This window comes from Herpailurus yagouaroundi, unplaced genomic scaffold (genome assembly GCF_014898765.1).
Source record: "Herpailurus yagouaroundi ecotype Mexico unplaced genomic scaffold, PumYag 189, whole genome shotgun sequence".
NCBI lineage: Eukaryota > Metazoa > Chordata > Mammalia > Carnivora > Felidae > Herpailurus > Herpailurus yagouaroundi.
Window position 1 is genome coordinate 13,680,038 of NW_024412420.1, and position 22,182 is coordinate 13,702,219.

Genomic DNA, 22,182 nt, shown 5'->3' on the forward strand with positions numbered 1-22,182 from the left:
TCCACCCCAGATAGAGCTCTCTGCCGTTCCCCGATTCTCCAGACCAAGCATCCATCTGTCTCCTGCTCTTCTCTTGGACGTCCTCCCGCGGGCACCATAAACCCACCTTGTCCAAAGCTAGACATCATTTCTGTCTCTAACCTGGTTCTTCCACCTGCTTCCTCTATGTCTGGAAAGACCATCACCCAGAGTCACCCCGTGATGCCTCCCTCCTGCCTCCCTCCCTCTCTCTGGCCACCTCCAAGAGCCAGATTGGAGAGCTCTTGATTCTACCTGCTAGATGGAGGCAGCCACTGCCTCCTTTCCCATTCCACTGTTGTGGCCCATTGCAACCCCGCCCCCCGCCTCTTACCTGGAGTATTGCAGCCGTTTCCAGGGCAGGCCCTCCAATTTATGCTCCAAACTGCAACCAAGGCAACTTTGCCATTGCTACTTACAATCCTTCACTTTCTGCACACTAGCTTCAGGACAAAGCCCAAACTCCTTAACATGACTCAAGGCCCCCGTGACCTGGTCCTGCTGACCCCCCTCTGACCATCACCTTGAAAGCACACTTTGCCTGTGAAGGGCCAAGAAGATGCCACGCATGCCACCCGCTTCCTCTGCCTTGAACACTTCCCCCCAGGCTAACTCCTAACCAGCCTTCTAGACTCCACTCGAGCCTCACCTCCTCTGAGAAGCCTCTCCTGTCCTCCCCAGGTTAAGGGCATTACCCTTCTTCCAGGTTCCCACAGAACCCAGTGCTTCTCACAGCAGAGAGCTCATCATGATGTCCTGAATTGTCTGCGGCTCCCTTTCAGACTTGGGCCTGGTACTTGGTAGGTGCTCAATAAATGTTCAGAAAGGAGTAAAGGATTGATTCCATTGAAAGGCAGTGGGGGGAGAGCTAGGCTGGGAGGCAGAGACTGGAATCCAATCCCAGCAGTCTTTGCCATCAACTCCCAGGGACCTTGGGCCAGTCACTTGGGTCTGTTAACCCCTCACCTGAAAGGCATAGATGTCTGTTGCTCTACACACACACACACTTTGGGCAGAAGCATTCAGATGAGGGACCCAGGAGCTCTAGTTCCCCAGGTCCACCATCCCAGAAACAAGAACCAAGAGAATGGAGAAATGCCATGGCGAGTGCCATGTGAGGGAGACACAGGTGAGAGCAGTCACAACGGTCAGAGGTCCACATCCTGCCAGCTGGTAATGTCACCTGCTGACTTTGTCCCTCTTGATGTTCTCAGGCTGGGGCTGGGGGAGTCCCTGTTCTCTCTCCCCCGCCCCCCAAATAGACCTCTTCCCCTCTCCCAAAGCTGGCTAGCAGGGCATCAGTGGATGAGGGAGCTGGTAGGAACTCAGCCGCTCTCTGTCAGGTGTTGGGAAGCAGTAGAGGCCACAGGAGCAGAAGAACGAGCACATGCCCTTAAGACATCGTGCCAGTGGGTCTGGATCTTACCCACCGAATAGTGCCCGCAACACCCCATTTCTCCACCTCAGCTTTGCATTTTTCCTGGCTCTACTTACGGGGTAACAGGTTAAGACTTGGGGCTGGCTTGAATGGGAAGGGGAAACTGGCCACACAGCTCCCATCAAGCTTGATCATAATGCATCAGAGCCACAAAACAAAGTACCGTCTCTCCTGCTGAGTAAACAACTTGGGGCACAGCTTCCTGTGCCCACCTCTACCTCTCCCCCTGCATGTGGGCAACTCCCACAGGCCCGGCTGGCCGCCGTGTGGCAGGAACAAAAAAAGCAGGCTCGGGAGGCAGCTGCAAAGGACAGGACGGCGGTTTTATACGTGGCAAAATACTTCTAGGGGAGTACAGACAAACAGACAGACAGATGGGGGCACAGGACACCAGACAGGGAGGGAGGAAGGTTGGGCAGTGGTGTCTTCTAACCAGTAAGTGGAAGCTGCACCCCACCCCGGGTGGGGGGGGGGTGGGACAACATTGGCACAGGAGGTGGCGAGACAGGCATGAGGTGCCCATCCCTGAGGCGGGCAGCCGGGCAGGGCCCAGTCCTCGTTGGCACAATCGGCTCTCTCTGGCCCAGCTGGGTGCTGGAGAGGGGCAGGGCTGCTGGGCTGTAGGGATGCTAGGCAGAGGGACACTCCAGGGCAGAGGGGGTACCAAGGCCTCTCCTAGAGGGAGTGGACATGGGTAAAGGACAGGGTCACAAGAGGCAAATCCGGAGCAGCAGCAGCAGCCAAGCCCCCCAGGGGAGATCCGAGGTCCCGAGGCAACCGCTGGGGTGGTGATCGCCTCTTGGGCACCCACCCCCAGGGCCTCTCCCCTGGGGCCTCCGGGTGAGAGTGAAGGAGCAGTTTTTTGGTTTCAAAATGAGGCGGACTAGAGTGTTCCATGGGTGCCACACCCAGGTGAAACAGGTTGGGGGGCTCAGACGCAGAGGGGCCCCCCTCTTCAGACGGCAATAGGCAAAGGATGTTGTAGGCAAAGCTCATTCCTGGGGTAGGCGAAGGCTGAGGCATGGAAGTGGTGGGGTGGGTAGCAGTGTCTCGGGCCACCCACTCCTCAGGGGTCTAGGTCCTGGGCAGGCAGAGGGCACTACATCTGATGCCTGTCCCCTTCTACCCAGACCCCTCCCCAAGACAAGCTCCCCATGGGGCTTCCGTTCCATAGCTTCCACCCACCAGACAATGCTGCCAGGAAGCTGGGGAAGGGGTGGGCACGGTGAAGGACTCTGGACCTGGGGTTTGGGGAAGAGAGCCCTCGTGGGAAAGAGTCTGTGGTCTCCCTCTCCAGGAAAAGCCCCCCCACCCTTCCCAAATACTCCAGGTTGGGGAAAGAAAGGGCTACCCCATGTAGGGCCCTTATTTAGAGCCCCAAGTAGAGTTAAGGAAGTGCACCTTTTCTCTGGGAGTGAGGGGAGAGAGCCCCCTGATGTGGGGAAAAGGGGACACTGCAGAAAGGTGGGCATCCCCCTATCCATCCACAGCAGGCAAGTGAAAAACCTACAGTTGGGGCTTAAAGTTATCCCAGGAGGTGGGATGCTACCACCAAAGAAACCCCAAAAATCGAGCAAAGGCATCTGAAAGGTGGGAGACAGCGCCCCCTGGAGGAAGGATACATCCCTGTGGTGAGCCCCTCTGTCCCGCCCCTCCCCCGGGCTCAGAGCCCTTCCCCCCACTGTGTGGCCCCTGCTTCTCAGCGGATGTAGACACCTCGCCCCCAGCCTTCCAGCTCATTCTTGTTACGCCCCAAAACTGGACCCCCACCCTCTGCGCAGTAGCGGGCCTTATTCCGGCCGCGGTTCCGGTTGTCGGTCAGCTCCTCTTCACAGTCTTCTTCCTCATCCTCCCAGGATCCCTGCCGGGCTGGTGGGGTGCTGCCCCCTGCAGGGTCTCCAAGCCCTGGGCCCTCTGAGGGGTCAGTTTCCATGTCCACACATGAGTCTCCCAGCTCCGTGTAGGCAGAGTTTCGGTTGCCAGAGGTGTCGGCATCAAACGTGTCTTGGCGAGACAGTGCCCGAAGGGTGCCCACCCGGCCTGGTGGGTGGCTGCTGGGATAAAGGCCTGGGGGCTGGCCCAGCTCCCCCGGGTACTCGTGCACGCTGGCGTGCTCCCCGGTGGCCCGTTCCAGCGACTGGTCCCCGGAAGCAAGGTAGGGTCCCTGGTTAGCAGACGGACAGCACACACCATGCAGATCAGGCAGGGGTGAAAGAGACACAACAAAGCAAGGCAGGTTAGTAACGGCACCAAGATACGCAGCCTGGCTACAGGAGGTGGGTACTGGCTCTAGGGGATGGGCAGTCAGGCAAACGGCTCTACAGCCCAGCCAGAGGACAGACCTCAGGGCATTTGCTCCTCTATTGGGACGGGAGGCACCCAACATTCATAAGACACGAGGAGGCATGAACTCTTCCGGTAACCATGGTAGAGAGCCCACGAACAATTTGTCATTGCTTCCTCAATGCACGTCATTAATGCTGTCTTGGGCTAAATCATCATTAACAGCTCATTAGTATCGCCACTTGTTAGTGGTTGATTGGGTTAGTCACTGGCCCAGTCTTCCAAATATACTCAGGGAATTTCAGCTCAGAGCTCACTAACCCCAGCTCCTTCAGCCCAAACCAGACCCCAGCCGCAGGCTTCCAGAACCCCTACGCTTTCCCCTAGCCAGTCCCTAGTCAGAGAACATAGTTTCCAAGGTTGATGAGATTCCCGTGTGCCCCCAGCAAAGATCGAAGCAGCAGGCTGGAGAAAGCCAATGGGTCTCGATCCCCCAGTAGAGACAATGAGGTGGCCCAACATCCTCAGCACCAAATGCCACATGAAGGTGATCTGATGGTCACTGTCACCATGGAGGTGGTTGGGTGAGGTGCAAGAAGGCCTGGGTTCTGGTCCCATCCCCTGCCACTTCAAGCTGTGTGACCCTGAGCAAATGACTCTCCTCTCTACGGCTCAGTTTCTCTGTGGTGGTGTGATAGGGATTAGACCAGCAGTTTCTAAACTGTTCCCTGGAGACCGAGGGTGGAGTGGGAAGGGCACAAAGTGCTTCAGGGGTCCCTGAGGAGGTGAAATGGAAGCTAAGCCACCAGCTCCCTCCGAGTAGAGCAAGGTTCCTTGTAAGTTGCAATGAACAAATGGGCTGTTACTGAAAACAAATTTGAAAAGCAATGGTCTTAGAATGATTTCTTGGCTTTCTCCTGGCTCTAATCTAGAACCAAATAGTGGTGCGAGCTCAGAGATGGGAAGCAGCTCCCATGGGAGGAGGCTGAGCCAGGGCAGGGCACCCACAGGAGGGCCTTCCCTGGAATGTGTTTCACCGGGAGAAGCATGGGAGGTATGGCATCAACTCATAGAAGATACTTCATTCTGGGGCCCCTCTGAGGAAACTCCTGGGATTAGGGCTCTGGGAGAGGAGACAGTCTCTTTGGGTTTAATGGCCCTGCTCCGTGGGATTCCCTGGGTCTGAGGGCCCTAGCTCTGTTGGGTCTAAAATGCTGTGACCTCTGTGGGTGTGGGGGCACCTGGCTGGGTCAGTTGGTAGAGCATGTGACTCTTCATCTTGGGGGTCATGAGTTCTAGCCCTACACTGGGTGCAGAGATTACTTTAAAAAATAAATAAAAATAGGGGCGCCTGGGTGGCGCAGTCGGTTAAGCGTCCGACTTCAGCCAGGTCACGATCTCGTGGTCCGTGAGTTCGAGCCCCGCGTCAGGCTCTGGGCTGATGGCTCGGAGCCTGGAGCCTGTTTCCGATTCTGTGTCTCCCTCTCTCTCTGCCCCTCCCCTGTTCATGCTCTGTCTCTCTCTGTCCCAAAAATAAATAAATGTTGAAAAAAAAAATTTTTAAAAATAAATAAATTAAAAATAAATAAATAAATAAATAAATAAATAAATAAATAAATATAAAAATAAAATGAGTGTGGAGTCCAGTGAATGAAAATACCAGTCTTCCTTATGTTTTCTTCCTAGTCAATTGTCTCATAATAAGGCCCCAGTCAGGCCTCATATCCAAAATCTCCTAGGGCAGCAGATACGGTCCTATGGGACCAGGCCCAGGGAGGCACCACGAGCCAGCCCCAAACCCATCAAAAACCACAGACACCAGAAGCTGCCACTCACCACATTTTTTACAAAATAAAGCTCTTCCCTTCCTTCCCCATGTTCCCTGAGCTCCAGTCCCGAGCCTTGGGCAGGAGGGGAGATGGATGGGACACCTACATGGCGTGCTCCTGCTGCTGGGGCACCGACCTGGCCCTCTGCGAGGCGTCCAGCCCGCCCCAGAAGCTGAGATTTCTCCTGAGTGAGGTGAGCACCTGTACCTGGAGGTTGGAGACAGGGGCGGGGCTGGCGGCCAGAGCTGCAGTAGCCATGGTGCGGTTCAGCAGCGGATTGGGCGGAGTGCTGCTGGGCGGGTGTGTGGCCTTCCAATAGGCTTCCAAGTATTCGGCCAAGTGCTCGCAGGCATCCTCCAATTGGTTCTCGTCCAGGATGATGTCAAACATTTCCTGTGGAGGCGGGGTTAGGAGGCAGGGCTGGGATGAGCTGGGCGTGACCAAGGGGGTGAGGGGTGTGGCCTGGGTGCAGTGGGTGGAGTCAAAGGGTTGAAGGACAAAGTTAAAAAGAAACCTCTGGATGTCCAGGAAGAGGAGGACTCTCAGATACATACATTGTCAGAACTACCAAAGGTCTTGGCACCCAGAATAGCCTGACTCTCTCATTCTAGGTAGAAGGCAACCAAAGCTGGAAGAGGGGCCTGTCTCCCCACAGAGAAGTGGTGCTTCCGGGGTCCAGCACCCTTTTCCCCTCAAGACCAGGGCACTCTAACAGACCCCACCCTGGTGCTCTTGGTCACTCTGTCTCTGACGCAGGCCGGAGGAAACAGGACAACCCAAATGTCCCCCTTTCCCTTTCCCTGGGTCTGAGCACTCACCGGGGGACACTGCGCCAGCTTCTCTGAGGCCGCTATTTGGACATTGAGGTGTTTGGACTGAGACTTCCCTCGGGACTTGATGAGCCTCTGAAGTACCTGGTTTGGGAGGAGAGAAGAGGAGCTAGAGGGACCCCACAACACATCCTATCAGAGAGGCAGGTCCTGGTTGGCCCCAGTGTGTCAGAGCCGGGGGGATGTTAGAGGACTCTCAGCCCCAGCCACGTCTTCAGAAATGACCTCCCCTGCCCTGTGTCCGTCCTACCACAATGCTCAGGCTCTCCTGGGAAGTGGCTATTTGAAAGAGGGTGATTCTCCTTCCTGAACCCTCTAACCTTCTTCATAGCTTCATTCTCCAGGCAGACATCTCCACGTTAACAGCAGCAGCCAGCCTTTATGGGACACTTGCTCTACACAGGCACCACGCTGTGCTTTCTACATGGTCAATTCGTTTTGTCCAGACAATAATCCCATTAGGGAGCCACGATTGCTACTCTCATCTCAATAACGATAATATTTACCAGTGATGATGGTAAATAATAGCTAAACATAAAGCCACAGCCTTAACTAAAGGATCAAAGTTAACATCACCAATTACACAACAGAGACACATCGCTCTGGTGCTATTCCCACCAAAAATGCAAAATCTGAACCTCATCACAATGAAATATCAAGCAAACCCATACTGAGGAACAGTCTACTAAATCAGTGATCTGTACTCTTTAAAGATGTCGGTGTCATGAAAATCCAGGAAAGGCTGAGGAAATGTTCCAGTTTAAGAATGCTAAAAAGGGGCGCCTGGGTGGCTCAGTCGGTTAAGCGTCCAACTTCAGCTCAGGTCACGATCTCGCGGTCTGTGAGTTCGAGCCCCGCGTCGGGCTCTGGGCTGATGGCTCAGAGCCTGGAGTCTGCTTCCGATTCTGTGTCTCCCCCTCTCTCTGCCCCTCCCCCGTTCATGCTCTGTCCTCTTTCTGTCTCAAAAATAAATAAACGTTTAAAAAAAAGAATGCTAAAGAGATAAAGCAACTAAATGCAACACATGATCCTGGGTTGAGGGGGAAATTGCCATAAAAAGCATTATTGAGACAACTGATGAAAAATGACAGACTGTTTTACAATATTTCTTGGGGCGCCTGGGTGGCTCAGGTCATGATCTCACAGTTCTCGAGTTCAAGCCCCGTATCAGGCTCTCTGCTGTCAGGGGCTCTCTGTTGTCAGCGTAGAGCCTGCTTCAGATCCTCTGTACCCCTCTCTCCCTGCCCCTACCCTCATTCATGCATGCGCACTCTCTCTCTTAAAAATAAACATTTGGGGGCGCCCGGGTGGCGCAGTCGGTTAAGCGTCCAACTTCAGCCAGGTCACGATCTCGCGGTCCGTGAGTTCGAGCCCCGCGTCGGGCTCTGGGCTGATGGCTCAGAGCCTGGAGCCTGTTTCCGATTCTGTGTCTCCCTCTCTCTCTGCCCCTCCCCCATTCATGCTCTGTCTCTCTCTGTCCCAAAAATAAATAAACGTTGAAAAAAAAATTTTTTTTTTTAAATAAACATTTGGGCGCCTGGGTGGCTCAGTCGGTTGAGTGTCCGACTTCAGCTCAGGGCATGATCTCATGGTTCGTGGGTTCGAGCCCCGCCTCGGGCTCTGTGCTGACAGCTGGGAGGCTGGAGCCTGCTTTGGATTCTGTGTCTCCCTCTCTCTCTGCCCCTCCCCCACCCGTGCTCTCTCTCTCTCTCTCTCTCTCTCTCTCTCTCTTTCTCGCTCTCTCTGTCTCTCTCCCTCTGTCTCTCAAAAATAAAATTAAAAAATTAGCATTTAAAAATAAATAAACATTTTAAAATATAATATTTCCTGAATTTGGCAACTGTACTATGGTTATATAAATTAACATCCTCGCTGCTAAAACATACATGATGAGGTATTTAGGAATAAAGACATGATATCCGCAATTTACTTTCAAATGGTCCAGAAAAAATATATATACATATAACATAATACATATGTACAGAAAGATAAAGTAAGTGTGGCAAAGTGTCCAAAATTAGTGAATCTGAAGAAAATTGAATAATATACTTTAAATGGCTGAATTGGGGTGCCTGGGTGGCGCAGTCGGTTAAGCGTCCGACTTCAGCCAGGTCACGATCTCGCGGCCCGTGAGTTCGAGCCCCGCGTCGGTCTCTGGGCTGATGGCTCAGAGCCTGGAGCCTGTTTCCGATTCTGTGTCTCCCTCTCTCTCTGCCCCTCCCCCGTTCATGCTCTGTCTCTCTCTGTCCCCAAAATAAATAAACGGCTGAATTGAACGGTGTGGGGATTATCTCAATAAAGCTGTTAAAAAATGAGTGAATCTGAGTGAAGGGCAGTCAAAAGAATGGCAGTTCTTGTACTATTCTGGCAGCTTTTCTCTAGACTTGGAATTATCTCAAAACAAAAATCTTAAAAAAAGAAAAATAAAAGAGTTAATAGCTGTAGAACTTGGTAGGCACCAGGCACTTTGCCTGGTTAATTCACTTATGCAATCCTCACCACCACCATTTGAGGATCCCTACTTTGCAGGCGAGGAAGCGGGCACAGAGGAGTTAGGGGGTTTGCCAAAGGAGCACAGAGCTGGGAAGCAGCAACGCTGGTAAACTCTGGGCATTCTGGTTCCAGAGTCCCCACCCTCAACCTCAGCGCCCGGTGGGAGAAATTGAAGTATCTGTTACTTTCTAGCTCACAAAGTGCTTTTGTATCCATTATTTCATTTGATCCTTTCAACCACCCCAGGAGGTACTTAAATCCTATCATTCCCTTTTAGCTCATCAGAAACAGGAGGACTCAGAAAGGTTAGGGTTAAGGAACTGGGTAGCATCATGAAATGAGAGTTACCGCCCTTGGTTGCCATCATGAATCAGACAGAACTCTGGGCTCTTTACATGATCACCTGAAATCCTCTCAACGATAACAAGGGAGGGTTTTTAATTCCCATTTTATAGGTGAAGAAACTGAGGCTCAGAGGCTAAATAAATCCCCCAGAGATCCCAAGCTCAATAAACAACAACAACAACAACAACAACAACCAAACAACAAAATTTAATTAATGAATTAATTAATAAAGACTTGAACCCAGCGCTATCTTCTAACTTCAAATACTGCACCTGAACTCGCCCTCCACGTTTCTCAAACCCCCACTAACATCTAGGAGGAAAAACTCACAGAGCTGCAGTAGGAAAAATAAGTAAATTAGCCTTCCTACCGACTCATCTCTATCAAGGTCCAAGTGAGGACAGTGCAGCAAAAAGGGACAAAATCAAATGACAGTAAAGACCTCCCAACTGCCAAGCAGTTGGGTGACACTGCAACAAAAAGCACAGAATTCTTTCAGTTTCCTCGACCAAGGATGGGAGGTCAACCAGAGTGGAGACAGGGGACTGGCCTGCATGACCCTATTAATGGTATTTATACTAGCTAATACATGAGGAAGCACATTATACCAGACACTTTGCTAAGTGCTAAGCATTCACATTAGGCTCAATCTTCACAATGGCCATTTGATGGAGTTTTACCGAGCAGGCAAATAGGGCTCAGGGAGATTCAGTCACAGAATTAATAAGCAGTTGCTGAGGTTTAAACATAGGCCACCCGACTCCAGAGCACTACTGTCCCCGCTAGGGTTAGGCTCCCGCACCCACCTTTGGAGAAGTAATCTTGATGTAAACAATGATGGGGGCCAGTGAGGTCTTGGAGAGCTGGGCTGGGTGGTTGATGGTGTCAGCATCCAGAGCAACCAACTGAAGGGTCCGGGCCAGCTCGAAGATTCGCTCGATCTCGCTCTGAACCTCAGCTGGGAGACACGGAGTCATGGGGAAGGGGGAATGTAGGGGAGCCTCCCCAAGAGACGGTGGGCAATAGAACACTTCTGGAGATGCCCCCCCTCCTCCCTCCCTTCCCAGGTCTGGGCCCGGAAGGGGGGTGGCAGGGTGGGCTCACCCAGGCTGGAGCGTGTGTTGGAGCGCTCAATGATGATGTGTTTGCTAGGGTTGTTGAGGACTGAGCGCTTAGCCAGGGAAATGTCCGCTGTCACACGAGTGATAGAGATCCTGAGGGATGGGACAGGGGGATTGAGGGGTCAGGATGGGCTAGAATCCGCTGCCCACTCCCAAGGCTCCAAGTCCTAGACCTCAGTCCAAGAGTCCCAGAATCATCATTCAAGCCACCCTGCCCATCCCCAGCAGCACAGGACTAGAGTATGAGTGGGGTCTTACCTGCCATCAAATCGATGCTTCAAGAAGTCAAATAAAGCTTTCTGCATCATATCTGTAACCTGAGGTTGGGGGTTGGGGGGGAAGAAGTCAGGTGTGGGTGGGCTGCTGAGTATTTACACCCTCACATTCTATTTTCTTCTCAAATTCCTGAGATAAATGGGCCTCTAAGGGGGGGTGGGGGAATTCTTTCTGGGTGTGAGGAGCTTCCAATGGGGTCTCTGATTCCAAAGGTTCTTCTAGGTGGTATCTCTGGGGGGGGGGGAAACCCTTCTCGGGGGGGAGGGTCTTGGGAGGGGGGAACCAGATACTTCTGAATGGGTCTCCCTGTGGGTCAGGCCCCTCTGGGCCTGTAGGTCTGTAGCCTTCTGGGGAGATACCCTGGGAATCTGGGCCTTTCCAGGAGATCTGCCTGGGGTATGAAACTCTGTAGCATCTCTCTGGAGGTCTGGGCCCCTCTGGGTCCACTCCCCTCTAGGGCCTCCTACCTCATAGCCCTTGAGCGACGGTCCCACCAGGATGATGGGCCTCATGGAAGGTACCACGTCATAGGGGGGCACATGCTCTGTCTGAGGGGGAAGCAGGGAAGGGAAAGCCCAGAGTGGGGATGACATTAGCCCCTCTTCCCCAGCCTCCAGGCTCCCCCATGCATTCTTTCCTCCCCCTGGTCCCAGAGCCCAGATGTGGGGATTGAGGTGGGATGGGGAGGGATGGCCAAGGAGAATCAGGGAGGGTGAGAGAAGGGTGGGGCGGGGGAGAGGTGGGGAGGGCACAAGAATGGGTGTTAGAAGGTCCCACTAGCTCATCCCAGGAGGCGGGGAGGGGGACACAGAAAGCTGTGATACTCACCGACTTCTGCTTCTGTTTGGCTGGGTCCAGAGATTGCCAAGAGTGGGGAGGTGGGGGAGAGAGGGAAGGGCACCCAGGCAGGGGCAGAGGGCAAGGAAGGAACCAGGACAAGAGAGGGAGGGAGAGCGGGCAGACGAGGAGAGATAACAGGGCATGCGTGTTAGTGACAGACAGAGCCAGAGAGAGGGGACGGGACCCCATGCCAAGGGGGAGCCAGAGATGGCCCTAAATCAGGGCTGGGAGGGCTGACAGTCAATCCAGCGGATTTGGGAATATTCAGACATACCCTTCCCCTTTCTGGGTCTTGGGAAAGAGCTGGGAAGGGTGACAGCCCCAAATTTGGTGCCCATCTCCTACCCCTAATGCAGTCCAGGAACCTTCCCATTTTAAAGGTTCCTTTAACCGTCCTGCTATGCAGCCAGGAGACCCTCATGTGCCCACCCTAGACCCACAGAGTCCACAGAGGACAAAGAAGGGTCACCATCCCAGTGTCTCCTTCGCATGCAGGGGCGAGGACATGGAATATCCCAGTGCTAGCGAGGGATGAGGCCAGGTTTCATTAGCACCAGACCCTGATTCCAGTGGTGGTGGGGGCAGGGGGTACCGGCTGCCAAGAGCAGGGGTGTTTCAGCTGCAAGAACCGTCCCTTCCCGGGGGGTGGGCCAGGGTGGGGTTGTGTGTGGAGCCCGCTGTGCCCATTCCCCACCCGCTCCCTGCTCCTTGGCGGGAGGCCCTGCTCCCCACAGAATCAGGCTGGTACGGCATCTGAATCCATCCCGGTCCCGTCCTCCTGCCCCAGAGCTGGGCCCTGACCCCTCGCCCCCTTGCCAGGGCCCAGCAAGAATTACCTTCTTGAAGAAGGGGATGCGTTTGCCATGGGGTGGCGGGGTGGTGACACTGCTAACACTAGTCTTGGCAGAGCCGCTCTGCTCCCCGAGCTCTGCCTCCTCGTCCTCTAGCTCTAGGGGGTCTAGTTCAAAGGCTAAGTTAGTCATTTCATTACCTGGACCGCAGTCAGGAGAGAGGAGGGAGGCGAGGTGGGGAGGAGTGGGATGGACATGGAGACACAGTACAGAAGGCAGGGATGGGATGGGGAAAAAAGAGAGAAGAAGAGGTGAATGGAACAGAGCTAGGAGAAATGAATGGGGGTGGGGTGGGGGAGGGAGGCAGAGAGACGGAGCTACCAAAGAAATGGGAAGGAGAGACATGAGAGAATGGGCGCGGATGGGCCCAGCTGGGGGGGTGCCCTACTCTTCACGGAGGGGGTACCGCTGGGTGTATTTGGAGGACTCGGGACTGGGGTGCCCCCTACTGCAGGGAGAGGAGGGGACAGGCGATGGGAGACCACCCCACCGAGGAGCTCCTCCCAACGGCCTCCCCGCGGCCCCGTTCCCTAAGGTGGCAACGGCTCTTACCACTGGCAGGGGGCGTGGGGCGGCGGGTGCCAGTCACCACATCTCCCAGGCTGGAGCTGGAGTTGTCACCTGATTTGCTGTGTGGGCAGAGAGGCAAATGGAGCTGTGAGCGGAGGGGTGGGCGTCAGGGTGGGGGAGCCTTGTTCTCTCCCGTGCTGCCTGCCCCCCACTCCCCTGGAGACCCTCCAGCCCCGCTGGTGATGCCGGAGGCAGCTCTGTGCGCTCAGGGCAGTGGATCAACCCCCGAGGCCTAGTCCCAGCTGGACGGCCTCTCTGTGGTCCCCAGCTAGACACCTGGAGCTGAGGCGGTTCTGGCGCAGCTTCTGTTCCTGCAGAAGGCGCAGGCTGTCCAGTTTGACGGGGCTGGGGATGAAGCCAACCTCACAGCCCTCCTTCACCAGTCGCCCAATCCACCAGTCGTTATTGTATTTCTGCAAACAACAGCGGGTGGGGTGGGAGAGACCAAGAGGGAGATTGGAGTGGCGAGCCAGCAGCTACTGGACCCGCCAACCCTGCCCAGGAGGCGGCACCTTCAAAGAGCCGGCCCCTGGCTCTGCCTGTGCCGTGGACCACCCTACCCCCAGCACATCCCTGTCCCACCACGTGCCCGCCCTACCCTCGAACGGCAGGGAGAGGAGTAAATGCTGACCCCTACGTGTGCCTGCATGCCGCCTCTCCACCTCCAGACCTCGTCACAAACCCTCTCAACAACTGTGTGACCTGGGCATCGCCACCCCATTTTACCAGGGAAAATTAGAGGCTCAGAGACGTGAAGAGATTTGTCTAAGGTCACACAGCGGATTCCGCCAAGCTCTGCTTGGCTCGGAGCTCCGGCTGCCCATCTCCTGGTACCCACCCCCTGCCCTCCTTCCAGATACCAAGTGCTCTCTCCACCTCTTTGATGTGCAGGAAGTCCTTGGGCTCGAAGGTGATGGCCACTCCCTGCACCGGCACCTCATCCCCTGGAGACGGGTTGTAGCCGACATTTGTCCTCACAGCAAATGCCACCGGCTTGGTCTAGAGGAGGTGCATGGGAAGGATAACAACCAGAGGGTTAAACCACAATGTAATGTGCTGGGGGGAGGTGGGGGCATGATGCGGAGGTTTGTTTGGTTGATCGCTAAAATGTATACTGAGTGGTTTCAGTAGTGTTCCTGTATGTATGTTAAAGTTCACAATAAAAAAATAAAAATTGACTTCAGCCTTCTCAGGATGGAGGGGGCCAGGTGGGACAGTAGGTATTAGCCCAGAATGACACCCAGAAAACTCTTAGTAATAATAATAATGATGACAGTAGCTATCATTTACTGCTCCAGGCATCGTGTTACATGCTTTACAAGCATTACCTCACTTATGCATCACAAAAACCTTAGGAAGTTAACTACTAGGGGCTTCCAGCAAGCTCGGTCAGTGGAGTGGGCGACTCTTGTTCTCGGGGTTGTGAGTTCAAGCCCCACATTGGGTGTAGGGATTACTTAAAAGAAAAATACTAAAATCTTTTAAAAAACAAAAAAGAAGCTAACTACTATAATTATCTGTATTTTAGTGAATAAGACTAAAGTTCAGAAAGGTTAAGTGGCTTGCCTAAGATCACACAGCTAAGAAGAGTTAGCCCAGGAAGTATGACTCCAGAAAGAAGTAGAAAGTCTCAAGTTCTTATTACGTGTAGAAACACTATCAGGCACTTATTTATACTATCTAAAAAGGCAAATTTTATAGCCCACATTTTACAGCTGTAAGACAGAGGCACGTCGAGGCCCTGGGGTACACCAGCTAAGAAGTGGCTGGGACAAGACTTGACCCTGGGTCTATCCAGGCCATCTCTAAGGCCTGGGGGTGAGATAAATAATGCCAGGACAGCCCCCTGATTCTGTATTTCTCACCTTGGCTTTCTCGAGCTGGGCTAATGCCTGGCGTTCTGCCTCCTTCCTTAAGGCTTCCCGGTCCTCCTCCAGAGACACGTCAGAGTCCGATGGACGGCTGGTGTAGGACTCCGCTGAGCCCTAAAAACAGACACAGGGCCAGCTGAGGGCCAACACTGCCTCCCAGTTCCTGGGCCTCGGAAGGCACAGAGGTGCCAGCCACCTATCATGGATGCCTCAAGCCCCAGCCAGCCCAGCGTGATGCCACAGGGGCTAGGAAAAGGTGGCATTAGATGAGAGAAGCCAGGGACTGAGATTTGCAGGCCCCTGGGGAAAGTGTGGCCCTAGGAAGGGTGACAGCAGCAAGCAGGGGGTTAAGGCAGATCCAAGGACAGCTGCTTGGGGCCCAGGGAGGGGTGGGAACCTGATAGGGGCACAGCGCAGGGGAGGAGTGCCAGGGGACGAGTCTCCACTCCCAGTTCCTCCTTCCCTCCCCTGCCCCCAGCACCAACTGAGATAGACTCAGCAGAGGCCCACCGAGTCCTTCCAGGGACAGTAGCCACCAGCTTAGGCCTGAGGTCTCTGCACTGTGGGCAGAGGGCAGCCTGCTCTTGCTCTGCATGACGGGGCCGCCAAAACTTTTGCTATCTTCTGCTCAACAGTGAGGGAAGATAGAATCCTACTTCTCTGGCCAGAATCAGAGGAGCCCCAACCCTCAGGCTCTCACGAGATACAAAAGAGAACCCAAGATTCCTGGGGTAGTGCAGGCAAAAGAGGCAAGTTAAGAGCAGGACAGGGGGCAGGCCCTCTCTCCAATACTAGGGCTGCTGGCTGCTCGGGGTAAGGCAGGCCCAGAAGTCTGGCTAGGCCAGGAAGCTGGCCTTGACCACACTGACCATCCCAGAGCACAAGAAACTCTGTCAGGGATGCGGGCACATGTGTGAGACATGTAACCTGTCCAGACCCAAAGTGTCAATGAACATGCTTATTCACAGGCGTGCTTGGATGTGCAACTTCAAATGTGTTTAGAAGGGTGCATTCTATGGTATGTGCTGGATATACATGACTGAACGCATAGAGGGGCACGTGAGCGCAAACAGGGGAGCGCCCTAGGTGTCGGTGTCCCTGACGATGTGTGGCACGTGAGGGCAGGATCCAGGAGGTGTGAATTTGTGTGACTGGGAAGTGGTGGTGTTGCTACAGGGGCAGGAGGTGATGTGGGGAAAGAGCAGGACTGCAGACATGTGACGGTTCTTTCCTGAGGCCATGAAAGGGTCACCTGGCCAGGAATGCCCATTAGCTTGGTAAGGAGGGGACCTAGGAAAGAGAAAAAACGAAGTCCCACCTCCCCCAGAGGGGCCTGGTCATTAGCTAGTGAGGTTGCCCATTCCTTGAGCAGCCAGATCACAACAATGGGAGACTCAGTGAAGGCACCGAGACCGGGGTGGGGGTGGAGACGCTAATGGAAAGTAGAAAAGAGACAAGAAGGATCAACAATAGGCAAAGTATGGAAAGAGCCCAAATGTCCATCGATGGATGAGTGATAAAGAAGGTGTGGTATATATACAATGGAGTATTACTCGGCAATCAAAAAGAATGAAACCTTGCCATTTGCGACGACGTGGATGGAAGTGGAGGGTATTATGCCAAGCGAAGTTAGTCAGAGAACGGCAAAAATCATGGGACTTCGCTCATATGAGGACTTCACGATATAAAACAGATGAACGTAAGGGAAGGGAAGCAAAAAGAATACAAAAACAAGGAAGGGGACAAAACATGAGACTCTTAAATATGGAGAACAAACAGAGGGTTACTGGAGGGGTCGTGGGAGGCGGGATGGGCTAAATGGGTAAGGGACATTAAGGAATCTACTCCTGAAATTATTGTTGCACGATATGCTACCTAATTTGGATGTAAAATTTACAAAAGAAAAGAGACAAAAAGGAAGGAGAGCGAAAACCAGCTAATCTACCACTCTCCACCCCTCCTGAGGGGAGTACTCAGGGTCAGGGAGACAGATGCCCAGAGAGCCAGAGAAACAGACCCAGAGACAGAGTGACTGAGAGACATGTACTGATCCTAACACACATATGCACACACGCACACACACAGACATGCACGCACAGAGACAAGGAGCAGGAGCAGGAATGGTGAGGAGACAAGGAGACAGGCTGGAGTGAGCACCCCCCCCACCACCAGCTTTCCCTTTGGGGCTGCTCCCACCCATCCCTACCCCATCCCTAGCTCACCACTACGAGGGTCCGGCTGGGCGCCTCCATCCCGGCGCCCTCAGTGCCTGGCCCTGCTGGCCTAGGGGGTGGCCCAAACTGCCCGTTCCCCCGGGGGGCTCAGGTTACAAGCAGAGTTGCTACATGTGCAAACTGCTAGGGTATATTTAGCTCAGAGATGTGGCAAGGCCTGCTCCCCCACTCCCCGCCACCTACTGGGGGTCAGAGAGAGGGAGCTGAGAGGAGGAAGGATTAGAGGCTGGGGTCTGATCCCCTGTGGTGGCAAACAGTGCAGGAACCAAGGCCCTTCTCTGTCAAGAGGCGTCACACCGAGCACAGTGTCATTCCTCCTAGCCCTGGCCCTGGTCCAGCCCTGCAACAGGAGGAACGAGGAAAAGACTGAAGAAAGGACTTCTTATCCGTCTGTGTACTTGGAAGATGCTGGGATGAAGAGCTCCCTGTCTGACCCTCTCAAGTCAGGCCTGAGCTCACAGGTGCCAACCGTCGTGGAGAGAGAAGAATCAAAAAGAAGAGCTCACTCCAATCTGTGGTGGATCTGCGTGGCACCTCTCTCTCTCTCCAGCCCAGGGGGGGCTGACCTCCCTACTGTCCTCTGCCCTCATATGCCCTGCCCGTTTCCTCTTTGGCACACTCCCTTTCCTTGTCTGATCCCAAGCCTCTCTCGCCTTTTTTGGGTACCAGGCTTTGTTGAGATGCTCTGTAGTCATAGCAACCACATGCCTCTCTGGCTGCCTCTCCCTGAGCCTGAGATGGCCTGGGGTTGAGAGTGAGAACACAGAGGAGAATGGCATCTTCCCGACTGAGAACAGAAGACCCCAGAAAGCTATCCACTTATCTCCCTTCGCTCAGGGGTGCTGCTCTCTGAAACCAACTCCCTCCTGCCCTCACCACCACCAACACACTCTCTGCATATTAAAGACCAGTCATAGCTGGACATGCCGTGGGCCTTTCCCTGACCCTTACCTACCCGGGGCTCCAGGGACCCAGATGACCTGGCTCTACATTTTTTAGGCTCTGCTTCTACCCCACGCTGTCACAGATTCTGGGGGAGGACATGGAAGCAGACAGCCGGCAGGGGGAGTGGGTGACAGCCCGAAGCAAGCTAGAAGGAGGCAGGCTGTCCCTGAAAGAGATGACGCAGGCAGGCAGCAGGGGCTGGTGCCTGGAGCTGGGGGAGGGGCGGGGCGGGGGCTGAGGGAGTGGGTGCAGCTGACAGTATATGCAGAGGTCATGGAGGTAAGGGTGATCCGGTGGTTCCAGGCAGGTGACAAATGACATGGGGGTGGGTGCCTGGAGAAAGCCTCAGATCCAGCTCACTAATGCTGGTCTCCACCAACCAGCCACCTCCTTTCTCTCAGCCCAGCCTCCCCATTACCTGGCGGACAAAACTGTTGGATGTCGTATCCGAGGACGTGCTCCCATCCGACCTTTTGAACCGCCCTTTCCTCTTGCTGTATTTGCCCTGGAGAAGCCAGGAAGGGACAAGAGTGGAATCAGAAAGGGCCTTTCCCAACCCTCATCCCATCAAGCCCAGAGCTACAGCCAAGCCTTGGGAATATCAGCCCCTGATCTGAACAACCCTTCCCCCCATCTTCTTCCTGAGATGGTACAGCCCTAAGGGGAGGGAAGGCCCAGACCACAGCCCTGGGGTGGGGGACAGTGCAAGAGAGCCCCAGGAAGCACACACGGAAACCCCCAAACCAAGCCAGAGAGGCTGGGAACGGGGAGGCGCTGAGAAGCTGGAGGCTCATTAGGCAGCAAAGCTAATTAAGATGCTGGGCAGGCTGCAGAGGCCTCCTGGGAAGGGAGAGGCTGCCTGCAGTGTTAGGGGGGCAGAGAGAGCTGGGGAGAGTCCCCCTCCCTTTCCCCCTTAGCTGGAGCAGGGGGGCCAAGTATGCCTGTAGCCCCCAGAGAGAAGAGGAATCGCCAACCCAGGCCCAGCTTAGCTCTTCCTGTGACCGAATCTTGCCTTCATTTTTCCGCAGAGTGGGGAGGGGAGTGGCAGCTCTCGGCCCTAGGAGACCCCAAACTAGATTTCCGGGGAAGGGGCTGGGGGGGGCATGGAACTGTATTCAGAAAGGAAACATCTAACCCCAACCCACTCCAGTGGGCAGCCCTCAACCTGACCCCACAAGACTTTTCCTCAGCCCCCTCCTCACAATCAGTGGTCACACCCCTCCCCTTGGGGAAAGGGATCAAGCTTCCACGGTCTAACCCCTGGCTGCCACCGCCTACGCCCCGTCCCCATGGTCCCCACCAGGCTGCATCAAGTTCAATGCCCCTTGGCCCTGCCCCAACACAAGCCTGGGACACAACCCCCACTGTTTCCTGGGGTAGGCTGGCTCAGTCTCACTGGCTGGACTCCTGGCTTGGGTGGAGTGGACCCTGTCTGACCTCTCTCGAGCGGCCACACATTCAGGTATTTCCAGGCCTCCTGTAAAGGGGGCTGCTTCTTTGCCCTCCTTAACTCATATACACACGTGGCCCCAGGCCATTCCAAAGTAGGGCGGGATGATTGAGGGTTCAGGCCCTCCAAGCCCTTGCCCCCACTGTCAATCCTAGAGTTTCTTTGCCAAAGAAGCTAGATTAGATATGATCACATTAGGGGCTCTGGTTCCTTAGGCCTGAGTACAAGGAGCATGGATAAATGGGAGAGAAGGGTACCTGGGAACCCTTCAAAAACCCTCCCTCCCATCCCCTTCTCTCAAACCAGACAAATACCCAACCCCTAGGACTGAGGATCCCTACAAACTTAAGAGGATCCTTCAGTGAGCCCCAGACTCTCTTTCACACCACCACCACCACCACCACCACCACCACCCCAGGATGGGAAAAGGGAGTGGCACCCAGAGAGACAAGGGACAGCTGAAAGGAAGGCTCCAGTCAGCTGCCTCCAGGCTCCAAGGGGCCTGGGGTGGAGAAGGGAGGTATTTTTAGGTCTAACCTGCTCCCCCCCCCACCGCCATGCCCATCAACCACATTATCATGGTGGTTACAGTTGCTCTACACTGGCAAGAAAAGAGTTAATGGTATCCTAGCCTTGGAGTGTTGCCAGATTAGAGAATGGCCTTGTCCCAGAGAAATCCCTTGGTATGACCACCCCAGACCCTAACCAGCCAGCCCAGATACTGCTGGTCACTCCATGGGCACACACCACACCCAAGAATGCCCCTTCCTGGGGATAACCCAGGTTGCAGGTAAGTGTGAGTAGGGGTGGGGCGGCAGACACCCACCACCACCCAGGTAACACAGCGTCTTCCCCTCCAGGACAGTGAGTTGGCATCCATCCAACTTTCCAAACTTTGGAGGCGTTTTCTAAGGCTGGGGAGGGGAGGGGGGTGGAGTAGGAAAGATAACGTGGGTGTTGGGGTAGGGAAGCTGGTCCAAAAGAAGGATGTAGCTGAGGTGCCAGGATGGGGGGGGGGGGGGGGTCTAGCCCAGGGCTGGCCCCTTCCCCACCCTCTAAGGCCAGTGTCTGCGGCTCCGAAGGCCTGCTGGCACCGCCCTGACCATCGCCTCGGCCATCACCCGGTACCTCCCCCGCCCCACCCACCCCCGCCTGGCGCCCCTGAGCGTGCTCTGCGTCGCCCCCTTTGCCTGAGCTCGCTCTCCAGCCTCCCTCAACCCCCGGCTGCCCCGCCAGCACCCCCACTCTCAACCCATGGAGCCGGTACCCAAGCAGCAGAGACCCTGACGCGGGGGAGCCGAGGCGAGGGTGACAGGAGGCCCGATCGCCCCCTCCCCGCTCCGCCAAACCGCAGCCCAACTCCGGGCCAAGCGCCCATCAATCATTAACCCGCAGGGATTGGGGGCGCGCAGGCGCCCCTCGCCCCTCCTCGCCGGGCACATAACTCCTTCTTCCCCGGCGTCCCTCGAGCCGACCCCACAAGGTCCGCGGGAGCGGCCCCCCTGCCCTCGGGCCCGGCCACCACACCTCACCTGCGGGCTGGGGTCGAAGACCTCCATGGGGATCTCCTGGGAGGGTGGGTAAGGGCTCCGGGACATGCTGGTCTTCTGGACCATGGAGAGGAGCCTCCCCTCCGGCCGCCGGCCCGGCCCAGCCGGGCGCCCTCAGCGCATGAAAGAGGCCGTCGGAACCGAGAGCAGCGCAGCGCGGCCGGCACCCGCTCCAGCCACCTGGCCCGGCCTTCGGCTGCCCTGTTCCAGCCTCCCGTCCCTCCTCCCGCTCTCTCCTCTGCCGCCGCCGCCTCCTCCGCCCCTGAAGGCTCAGCATCTCCCCCCGCCCCCTCCGCTCCCACCTGCCCCTCCTTCCCTCCGCCCTCCCTCCCTCTGCCCGCCCCGGCCCCGCCCCTCGCAGCCCCTCAGCAGGCTCCGCACAGACAATGGGAGGGCAGCCGGAGGGAGGCACGCCCCTCCTGGCTCCGGGAGGGGGTGAGCGCCGGCCTCCGACCCGCCCGGGGAGAAGGTGGCTCACTCCGGGTACAGGGGTGGAGGGAGGAGTGAAACCCTGCCTTGGGGCGGGGGGGGGGGGGGGGGGGGCGCGGTTTACCGGTGGATGCCAAGCGCTGATGGAGGTGAAGCGCGGATTGGCACGGCCCCCCCGTTTCCGTCCCAAACCACTCTCACTTAGCAGGTCTGCCCATTCCACTCCAGTGGGGGCCGCCGGAACTTCCCGATCCCTTTGATCCTGGGACCTGGCGTTAACCCCTTTCTCCCCGGTGTGGGCCTAGACTGACTTGAACCAAACCGGAAGGGCCCACTCCCTCCGACAGGACCGTGACGGCCCGCCGGTCAGCCAACCCGAGGCTGAGGCTGGGGTGAGAAGGATGTCCAAAGGGAGTCCCCATCACAGACAACAAGAAATCCCAGAGACCCAGGGGTCTTTCTGCCCTAGTCCCTAGAATCCCCCCAGACCTTCCAGAAGGCAAGGTCCCTGCTCCTGGGAAAAGAGAGGAAAGGGTAGGAAGAAATGCGGAGTTGAGAGAGGAAAGTAGCTAAAATCAGATCTAGTGACTTTTGACCTAGAATTCTTCCCCCTTCATCCTCGATTTGGGGACAAATATCCAAGGCCTGGACCCCACCCACCACTACCTATGGAAAGAAGAGGACTAGGGGATTCTAGCAAGCATTCTGGTGTTAGGGTGCCTGGCTGGCTCAGTCGGTAAAGCATGCGACTCTATGTCAGGGTTGTGAGTTCCAGCCCCACATTGGGCATAGAGGTAAATTTAAGAAAA

General features: G+C 55.5%; 1 protein-coding gene across 5 annotated transcripts; it reads right to left on the minus strand.

The window, feature by feature from the left end:
* Positions 1 to 1,758: 1,758 nt before the first annotated feature.
* CACNB1 (calcium voltage-gated channel auxiliary subunit beta 1) lies at positions 1,759 to 21,186 on the minus strand. Of its 5 annotated transcripts, none has more exons than XM_040497364.1 (14): positions 20,927 to 21,186; positions 18,363 to 18,449; positions 14,760 to 14,879; positions 13,771 to 13,893; positions 13,171 to 13,307; positions 12,877 to 12,953; positions 11,462 to 11,481; positions 11,101 to 11,181; positions 10,616 to 10,674; positions 10,341 to 10,450; positions 10,043 to 10,194; positions 6,387 to 6,482; positions 5,776 to 5,961; positions 1,759 to 3,620 (listed from the first exon to the last, which is right to left on the minus strand). In XM_040497364.1, exons 1-14 carry the CDS (start codon positions 21,008 to 21,010, stop codon positions 3,156 to 3,158), a joined length of 1,797 nt encoding a protein of 598 aa, XP_040353298.1. In that variant the 5' UTR covers positions 21,011 to 21,186; the 3' UTR covers positions 1,759 to 3,155. The 5 variants fall into 5 exon arrangements, with proteins under 5 accessions (XP_040353298.1, XP_040353297.1, XP_040353299.1 ...); XM_040497363.1 differs by lacking the exon at positions 11,462 to 11,481 and adding an exon at positions 12,310 to 12,464; XM_040497365.1 differs by lacking the exons at positions 11,462 to 11,481; positions 18,363 to 18,449; positions 20,927 to 21,186 and adding exons at positions 12,310 to 12,464; positions 16,988 to 17,109.
* Between the last annotated feature and the right edge of the window lie 996 nt (positions 21,187 to 22,182).

Coding starts and splice junctions, on each gene's coding strand:
- CACNB1 (XM_040497363.1), bottom strand. CDS start 21,010: ATGGTCCAGAAGACCAGCATGTCCCGGAGCCCTTACCCACCCTCCCAG. Junction 14,880..18,362: donor CCAACAGTTTTGTCCGCCAG/GTAATGGGGAGG, acceptor GTCTGTTTTTAG/GGCTCAGCGGAGTCCTACAC. Junction 13,894..14,759: donor CCCAGCTCGAGAAAGCCAAG/GTGAGAAATACA, acceptor CACCTCCTCTAG/ACCAAGCCGGTGGCATTTGC.